The following is a 10,018-nucleotide window of genomic DNA, read 5'->3' as shown; positions in this document are numbered from 1 at the left end:
CTGCCTTCTCACCTAGGCTGTAGGATAAGGCCTTTGTGTTAAGAGATTAAAGACCACCTGTAGCTCCTGAAGTCAAAGAGCAGCTGCGGCGCCCCTGCAGCTCCCGACAGAGGATAACTGGAGGGAGGATAGAGAACTGGATGGAAGGGTAACTGAAGGTGAGGCTATCTGGAGGGGAGGGTAACTGGATGGGAGAGGGGCCTGGGGGGCAGGTCCCACGAGTGGCTAGAGGGGGTGACATCTACAGTAGAGCTTACCACAAGACACCCCTGTGGCACTCACTCTGCAAGGTCCCCAGAAACCACGTGGGCCCCCGTGCGACGCGCAAGCCCCTCCCCCGCCGCGCCCCGCCCCGGCACGCCCCACCCGAGGGCGCGCCAGCTTCCCGCGCGCCTTCCTTCCGCATGCACGGCCGCGCGCTCCAATCACAGCCCGCGACGGCGGCGCGGGGGCGGGGCCGGCTGCGCGCGCACTCCGCTCCTGCCGCGCGCTGGGCGGGGCCGGGGGCAGGAGGCGGCCGGCGGCGTGCAGTGCGCAGGCGCGCCGTGCCCCGCCTCCCCCCGGAGCCTTATCTCCGCGGCCGGCGGCGCGCGGGTCAGGCCGCTCTTCCTCCCCCTCGCCGGCGCCCGCGCCCTGCCCGCCGCCCGCGAGCCCTCGCCCAACGCCCGAGCATCCTCCTCCTCATCTTCTTCCTCCTCCTCCCTGCCGGCCCGGCGGGCGGGGTGCGGAGCCTCCGCCGGGCCTGTGCGCCGCCGCTCGTCCTCGTCCTCGTCCTCCTCCGGCGCGCCGTCACCCTGTCTCCCGGGCCGGCGCGGCCGCGGGCCACCGCTCCCCAGCCCGCCCCTCCCCGCCTTTTCCGTCCCCTCCCGGTCCCCGCCGCCGCTCCAGATGAGGTGATGATGGCAACGGCCAACTTCGGCAAGATCCAGATCGGTATCTACGTGGAGATCAAGCGCAGCGATGGTGAGCTCCAGCCCGCGGACCGCCCCCCCCCCCACCCCACCAGCCTCCATCACCATCACCACCGTCACCATGTGTCTCCTTGATTGCTCGGCGGGCCCGGGGCTTTTGTGTGTGCATGCATGTGTGCGTGTGCGTGCATGTGTGCGTGTGTGTGCATGCGTGTGTGTGTGCCTCCGAGGCCCGGCGACGCTGAAGTGGTCTCATCTCCCCCCCCCAACCACCCCTCCTGGGGGGGAGGGGACAGCGACACTCCATTCCCCTGGGGCCTTGAGCCCACCCCCACCCCCCAACCTATCCCAGCTCCCTGGGTCTCCTCTCCACCCTGCCACCCAGGCCCGGCAGATGTGCGGGAGAGGAGCCGTCCCGTTGTTTGCAAGTGCTCAGCCGCCTGTCAGGCCCTCTGGGGGCTTTGCATCATCGTCTTCCTCACCCCCCCCTCCCCACCCCAACACGCACACACCCTTTCGGCATGCTTTTTTTTTCCAGTCCCTTCGATGGGAGGAAGGATGTGTCAGACCTGGTGATGCACGGCCCTGAGCACCGGGTTGGGGGATGGTGTGGGGGGGGTGGGCATGGTGAAGAAATGATTGCGTCGGCCTGTGTCGGGTGATGGTACTGGGGAGGGATGCACAGAAGGGGTGAAAGGAGCCCACTCCGAGGCACTGATGAGAAGGGTGGGGGTGGGCAACCGGATGTTGATATTTTCCCATCCTCGGGAGAGGTAGAAAAGTGTAAGGCGAGGTGGAGATGAATGCCTAATTCATGGTGGTTTTTTGTTGTGTATGTTTTTTTTTTTTTTTAAATACCTTTGGCCTTATGAATGTTGCGGGAGTTTCCTCTTGAGAGAAATGTTTTATGTCACTAGCATGGGGTGTGGTATGAGGTACGTAAGCCTGGCTTGGAAATCGTTTCTATTGTAAAGGAAGTTGTTGCACACATGGAGCTGAGTAAAATGATGGCCTTTCATCTGAATATTGAAAGAACTAGAGATGTGCAATAGTAACATGGCCAGCACATCCACACCCTCTTGGGTTTTTTTTTAACCAAATTTGACAAGTTATCTCAAGTGACACGCGTAGATTGATGTTCATATTATCTGTGACATATTATAAGGCTCTATCTATGGCTAATGATTTTTTTTTCCTTCATTGTATCTGAGGTAACTGGTGATAACTACTGGATACAAGAAGACATTATAATAGAGCTTTAGAAGTTACCAGTAACACTAGGGAAAGAGATGTTTCCTTTACGTGGGTTGGGGTTGATTTTGTACATCACGTTACTTTCTTGAAATAGTGTTGTTAATGCCATTTTATAGGTAAATGAATTGGCTGTTCAACAAAAGTAGGGCTTACATATTATTTTAAAACCTGGGATACAGTTGTAAGTTCTTTACAATCTTATAAGCCTTCTAACTATGACTGCAGGTGCTAACTGAAATCCTGATCAAAACAAAATGGTATATGACATTCGAGGTTTCTGTTTTAACTTTTTTTTTCTGATATAACAGCTCTTATTTAAATGTATTAGACTTCAGGAACTTTGGTTCATTGATAGTTCAAGGATACAGGCTTCTGATGTTTTGTCACCCTTTATCTTCAGCGCATGCTAGGTATCCCCAAACTTAGATGAGCTTTGTGTTCTTATATAACAGTTGGAGTAACCTAAACCACATTTCAAAAGAAGATCCTTACTGTTTATAGTGGAAACGTTACATTATGTACTGTCCTGACCTATAGCTGTCCTTATGTTAGTGTCTTGGATAAGAGAAGGCAAAAGTAGTTCATCCTCCCTCCCTTCCTCCCTCCCTCGCTCCCTCCCTCCCTCCCTCTCTCTCTCTCCCCTTTTTTTGAAGAAGCAGTGTTTGGAAGACAGGGTTTCATATATCCATCCCAGGCTGGTCTGAAACTCTAGGGTGACCTTGAACTAATGATCTTGTTGCCTCCTTCCATGGGTACTGGGGATTACAAGCATGTGCCGCCATGCCTGGTTTATGTAGTACTGGGGATCAAGTAGTCCACCAACTGAGTTCCATCCCCAGACCCTTTTTTAAAAAATTATTTTATTTGAGAGAGAGAGAATGGGCACACCAGGGCCCCTAGCCACTGCAAACGAACTCCAGACTCATGTGGCACCTTGTGAATCTGGCTCATGTTAGTCCTGGGGAATTGAACCTGGGTCCTTAGGCTTCAAAGGCAAGTGCCTTAACCGCTGAGCCATCTCTCCAGCCTGTGAGTAACCTTTTTAAATGAGGAAATAATTAGCAGTGGATGGTAGTAGCTCTGGTTCTGCACACGAGCGCCTGGTGATCTTGGTTCCCAGCCCGGCTCTCATCATCGACACTCACATTTAATAAAACATCCTGTTGCAGTCTGGGTCGCATTGCTTTTAGAAATCACCCAACCAAGAGCAGCTTCTGGGAAAAAGAGATTTATTTTGGCTTACAGTCTCGAGGGGAAGCTCCATGATGGCAGGGGAAAACGATGGCATGAGCAGAGGGTGGATATCACCCCCTGGCCAACATAAGGTGGACCACAGCAACAGGAGGGTGTGCCAAACACTGGCATGGGGAAACGGGCTATAAAGCCCATAAGCCCACCCCCAACAATACACTCCCTGCAGGAGGCATTAATTCCCAAATATCCATCAGCTGGGAACCTAGCATTTAGAACACCTAAGTTTATGGGGGACACCTGAATCAAACCACCACACATCCCAAAGACAAAATGACGAACCAGATTCCTATCTTTTAAAACTCTGCAGAAATACTAATTCAGTAAGTCCTTACTGATTTATTTATTTTATTTATTTATTGAGGTGGGGTCTCACTCTGGCCCAGACTGACCTGGAATTCCCTTGGTAGTCTCAGGCTGGCCTTGAACTCATGGTGATCCTCCTACCTCCGCCTCCTGAGTGCTGGGATTAAAGATGTGTGCCACCACGCCTGGCCCCTTACTGATTATTAAAACAAGATGCTTCCTTTTCCTCCCACAGTTTTGGGTCTTGTGACATGGTAGTAAGGAACTGTACAAATGATCCCTGAAGGTAAAGTCTTGTGGTAGTAGCCACCAGGGATGTTCCGGCTTTCTACTATGGCCCTCGGCTAACTTTTCCAGGAGTGACAAGCTGGGCTCCAAGGTGGACCTGAATCACATAACAGTGAGGCGTGCACGTGGAAATATGAAACAAGGTTCCCTTAGCTTTTGAATTCCTAAGTCATTCTGTATCTCTTATGAGACAGCATATTTTCTTCAGTGTTCATATTTGGGCCTGCACCACTTAATGTTTTCAAACTGCCCAGGCGAGAGGCAGTGGAGGAATGTGACACTTTCCATACTATTTCAACCAGAGCAGGACTCAAATACTTAATGGCCTTATTTTCAAGGTAGGGTCTCACTTTGGCCCAGGCTGATCTGGAATTCACTATGTAGTTTCAGGGTGACCTGGAACTCATGGTGATCCTCCTACCTCTGCCCCCTGAGTGCTGGGATTAAAGGCATGTGCCACCACGCCCAGCTTCAAACATTATTTTAATTAACCAATCAGATGAAGTCTTAATAGGAAGTGAAGCCCTTCAACCTTTGTTCATTCTGTACTGACTCCTTCCTCCGCCGAATCCCCCCCCCCCCCACCCTTCTGACCTCTTAGTTCAGGATGGCTGCAGGAGATTGAAATAGAGTGGTCTGCTAAGGTTAGTCTGGATCTTGCCCCCCGCTTCCAGTATTTTATTGTATTTTTTATTTATTTATTTGAGAGAGGCAGAGGGAGAGAGAGAATGGGTGTGCCAGGGCTTCCAGCCACAGCAGACGAACTCCAGATGCATGTGCACCTCCTTGTGCATCTTGCTTGCCCCTCCCCACTTTAGTATTTTAAAGTTAGCAGTGGTGGGAGTTTGATTTGGGCTTTGGAGATAATTTCCAGTTAGAGAGGCATACTCTGGCATGAAATTAGAATATTTTCTGGAAATGAGTACTCATTTTTTTTTTTTACTTTTTTGTTTTTGAGGTAGGGTCTTACTCTAGCCCAAGCAAACCTGGAATTCACTCTGTAAACCCAGGCTGGCCCTGAACTCAAAACAATCCTCCTACCTCTGCATCCCAAGTGCTGGGATTAAAGGTGTGGGCCACCATGCCCAGCCATTCATATTTTCTTGCATGTGTCTTACTATTACCTGATTCTGTTCCATTTCAGGAGCACAGTGACGATAAGTTACATCTTAGAGTTGTGTAGCTAGATAACCTTTATTGGAGATTACCAGTAACACCTACATTGTAGGAACTAGGGGCAAAGATGAGAAATACTGAGGATTTGAAAACTGTAATGGGGCTGGAGAGATGGCTCAGCAGTTGTTTTAGCATATTTATTACTATGTTCATCTTTATGACATTTTATAGGCTTCTGAGGAATAGTCTCAGAATTTAAGTGGTAAAGATGAACCACAGAGCAATGTAGTTGCTTGTTAGTTATAATTATGTGACTGATGTGGATGGAAGATAGAATGGTGGCATTTGTAGATTTGTAATTTCCTTTTGAATGGTGACTAGGACAATAATGTTTCTATATTGTATTGGCATCATTAGGCATTGTTTTGTGGATGCTATAATTGGACCCTCACAAGAACCATCCTTTGAAGTAATGAACAAGTAATAGATGCATCATTTTACAGGTACAAAGTCAGAATTGGCCCATGGGCTGGAGAGATGTCTTAGCAGTTAAGGCGCTTGCCTGCGAAGCCTAAGGACCCATGTTCGACTCTCCAGGTCGTACATGCAGACAAGATGGCACGTGCATCTGATTGGTGTTCAATGCAGTGCCAATTCTCCCCCAGTCCAAAATTTTCACTAGTACCAAGTAACCTTAGAAAATAAACAATTTGTAACATAGCTTCAATTTGCCAGATTGGTGAAGTCAGATTAAATTCTAACGGTTCATCATCTCTGCAGGTCAGCGGTCAGCAGCCGCTTACTCGTTCTTCCAACAGTGGCGCCACAACTACCCAGGAATCTGCCTTTCTTGTGTGGAAAAAAACAGTGTCACCTTTTACTTTCTTTCTTTTTTTCCCAAGGTAGGGTCTCACTCTGTTTCAAGCTTACCTGGAATTCACTATGGATTCTCAGGGTGGCCTCGAACTCACAGCAATCCTCCTACCTCTGCCTTCCGAGTGCTGGAATTAAAGGTGTGCGCCATCACGCCCGGCTTTGCCTTTTTCTTTATGTCATAATTTTTTTTCTCTCCTTTTTGAGAGAGACAGAAAGAGAGTGAGTATGGGCAGGCCAGGGCCTCCAGCCACTGCAAATGAACTCAAGGTGCATGCACCTCTTTGTGCATCTGGCTTTACATGGGCACTGGGGAATCCAACATGGGCTGTCAGGCTTTCTGGTTTTGCAGGCAAGTACCTGTCTTTAACTGCTCAGCCATGTCTCCAGCCCCATAATCGTTTATAAGAAATGCTAGAGAAAAAGCATCAAAGAGCCAGCCAGTTGAGCATGTGTCTGCTTAAATAGGGAAAGGAAAATGTGCGTGGGAAATGGAGGCCTATATGGGGGCTTTAGAGCCATTCTCTCTAGCTGTGAGTACGCTTGTCATCAGTGTTACTCAGAGACCATAGTGTGCGCTCCTGGAATCTCTGCTGAGGCAGGAAGATTGCCACAGATTTAAGCCAGCCTGCGCTACATAGTGAAACCATGTCTCAAAAAAAGCAAAGCAACAAAATTACTCTAATCCTTAGCAAAGCTTAACTCTTGGATTCAGCCACCCTCTGATTTCATATCCTCACTTGTGGAACCATTTCAGATACTTGTTTGGCAGTCGGGTGCTTTTCACATGGCTGTCAGCAAGCACCTTGACAGAAACAGCTTAAAGAAGGCAGAGTTCCCTCCTCGTCATGGCGGTCGGAGCATGAAGCAGAGCTGGTCAGGTGCGGCCCAGCGAGGCCGCAGAGCATGAGTGGAGTGCGCAGCCAGCCCTCCTTTCCATCCAGCCCAGGATCCCAGAGGTTCGGACATGTGCCCACAGTTAAGGGTGGGTCCTCCCACCTCATGTAACCTAGTCAAGACACACCTGGGTGGGAGCAGTGGCTCAGTGGTTAAGTGTGCTTCCTGTATAAGCATGAGCACTTGAGGCCTGACATTGCCCAAGTTCAAATCTCTAGAACCCACATAAATAAGTAGGCATGGCCACACATGCCTGTACCCCTTGTCCCATAGAGGGGAGCAGAGTCAGAAAGTTGTCCAGGCTTGTGAAAACCAGCAAGTTCTGGAATCAGTAAGAGACTCCAGCTCAAAACAAGCACAGGTAGAAGAGCAGTGGAGGTGGACACGTGGCTGTGCTTGGCCACAGCAGATGAGGCATGGGACAACACAGGGCCACATGCACATGGTACCCATACACGTAGACACACACCACTGCATACACAGAAGTAAAACCGTCCTCACAGGTGTGTGCAGAGGTTTGCCTCTTCGATGATGCTTGGTCTTGTCAAGTTGACAGTCTATAACATTAACTTTCACAAGATCAACTTTTAGCTTAGAGAATAGACATAAGGGCTGTAGGAATGGCTTAGGGGTAAGGCGTTTGTCTGCAAAGCCCAAGGTCCCAGGTTCGATTCCCCAGGAATCGAATTAGCCAGATGCACAAGGGGCACATGTGTCTGGAGTTTCATATTAGAGACATTCAACCTGTAATCCTATTTCAAGTAAGTGCCTTTACCCGCTGCCCTACCTCCCCAGCCTTATGTGATCCTATTAATGTTACTTAGGTAAGAGTTGAGGAATGATGAAAAACTAACTGAACCTATATTTGCTCTGTAAGTGGCCAAAAAAAGTAAAAATCCGTTTCTTTGAGGGCTTTACAATTATGTCTATTCTTTGAAAGTTTCTTTTTTAAAAAAATGTTATTTATTTATTTGTTTGAGAGAGAGAGAGAAGAGACAGAGAGAGAGAATGGGCACAACAGGACCTCCAGCCACTGCAAACAAACTCCAGACGCTATGTGCCACCTTGTCCATCTGGCTTACATGGGTCCTGGGGAATCTAATCTGGTCCTTAGGCTTTGCAGGCAAGGACTTTGGCCACTAAAACATCTCACCAGTTCCAATTATGTCTATTCTTTTTTTAAACATTTATTTGTTTACTTAACACAGAAAGGGGTTGGAGGAGAAAGAGAGAGAATGGGCGCAACAGGGCCTCCAGCCACTGCAAACGAACTCCATGGCATGAGGATTGTGTCTGATAACACAATTAGATAGGGTATTCCTAGCCCATTGTTGATTGCTCCTAGGAATGTTTTGTTGCTGTCTTCCAAGAGTAAAAATAAAGGGATTATTGTATACTAAAGGTCATACTTTAACTGGGGCTATAACTCGGTGTTTGAGTGTTTGCCTAGCCTGTGCAAGCCCTATATTCAATGGAAAGGCCTTTTTCCAAATATGGCCTTGCATTGGCCTGTCTCATCTGGGGTACGGTTTCTCTCATTATCCATTACAATAAAGCTTACGGTTCAGACACGTGTTTACTAGAGTATGAGTTTATTAGAGGATGATTATTGTATGTTAAAAATAATGAGATATCATATTTCTCTTTTTTGCTCTAGATTTTCATTAAAGAAATTTATTGATAAGCCTAAATGTCAGGCATTCTGATATGTGTCAGAGATACATCAAATAAAGTTCTTAGAAATAAATGGTTGCGGCCTGGAGAGATGGCTTAGCGGTTAAGCGCTTGCCTGTGAAGCCTAAGGACCCCGGTTCAAGGCTCAATTTCCCCAGGACCCACATTAGCCAGATGCACAAGAGGGCGTGCATCTGGAGTTCGTTTGCAGTGGCTGGAGGCCCTGGCTCACCTATTCTCTATCTATCTGCTTCTTTCTCTCTCTGTCGCTCTCAAATAAATAAAATTAAAAAGAAATAAATGAAAGCCAGGTGTGGTGGTGCACGCCTTTAATCCCAGTATTCAGAAGGCAGAGGTAGGAGGATTGCTCTGAGTTCGAGGACACCCTGAGACTACATAGTGAATTCTAGGTCAGCCTAGCTAGAGTGAGACCCTACCTCGAAAAACCAAAAAAAGAAAAATGAATGATTGCTATATAATATGACTAATGCTAACAGAAAGAAGTATGCCATTCTGTGTATGTAATTACTACTTCCCTTTTTAGACTTAGGCTCCTTAGTTAAGACAAAGTTGTAGGTCTTCTAGATTAAAATACTTGTTATACATGCATGCAGTTCCTTGTCTCAGAGCTATACTTTTCTGAAAAGCCTACATTTTGTTTAGAACTTTTTTTTTTTTTTTTGACATAAGGTCACACTGTAGCCCAGGTTGACCTGGAACTCAACAGTGGTCCTTCTACCTCTGCCTCCCCAGTTCTGGGATTGAAGGTGTGTGCCACCACACCCGGCCCCAGCTTCAGAATTCCTAAAATGCAGCATTATATTAGACTTGATAGCCCCTGCCAGATGAAATTGGCATTTTTAACATCTTTGGATGTCAGAATGTGTAAAGTTCATTGGATTTTACGTTTCTGATAGACATCAGCCCCTGACAGCTGTTCTCTATGTAGAAAGCTGAGTTGTAATGCCCGTAAACAGAGGGTGAGCCACTGAGGCCTTTGTGTAATTTGGGAGTGATGTTGCTGCACAGTGTGGCTGAGGAGCTGTAGGAATCGGGGTCTGCGTTTACTCTTGCAGTCAGTCTGTGTTGCTGGGATGGGCATCCAAGCAGACAGTTTGTGGGAAGAAGGGGTTTATTTTAGCTTGCAGACCCAAGGGAAGGTTCATCAATGGCTGAAGAGAAAGAGACTTAAATTTATGTGTTACTCTTGACACCCTTTTATAAGCCAGTTGTTTGCTAAATGGTAATTATAATATTTTGTATGATTTTCATGATCATCCTCAAAAGGTATCATCCAGGCTGAAGAGATGACTTTGTGGTTAAAACACTTACCTGTGAAGCCTAAGGGCTCATGTTTCACTCCCCAGATCTCATGTAAACCAGGTGCGCAAGGTCATACATGCACACAAGGTCGTGCACGCATCTGGAGTTCAATTACAGTGGTTGGA

General features: G+C 47.8%; 1 protein-coding gene across 4 annotated transcripts in view; it reads left to right on the top strand.

The window, feature by feature from the left end:
- Positions 1-815: 815 nt before the first annotated feature.
- Positions 816-10,018, top strand: part of Kif2a (kinesin family member 2A) — a 78,588-nt gene continuing 69,385 nt past the window's right edge. For all 4 annotated transcript variants that reach the window (XM_045138916.1, XM_045138914.1, XM_045138915.1 and 1 more), the window contains exon 1: positions 816-963. In XM_045138916.1, the coding sequence (XP_044994851.1) occupies positions 897-963 (67 nt within the window). In that variant the 5' untranslated portion in view covers positions 816-896. The remainder of the gene's footprint in view (positions 964-10,018) is intronic.

This window comes from Jaculus jaculus, chromosome 20 (assembly GCF_020740685.1).
Source record: "Jaculus jaculus isolate mJacJac1 chromosome 20, mJacJac1.mat.Y.cur, whole genome shotgun sequence".
Classification (NCBI taxonomy): Eukaryota; Metazoa; Chordata; class Mammalia; order Rodentia; family Dipodidae; genus Jaculus; species Jaculus jaculus.
This window is presented reverse-complemented; position numbering and strand designations above follow the sequence as displayed.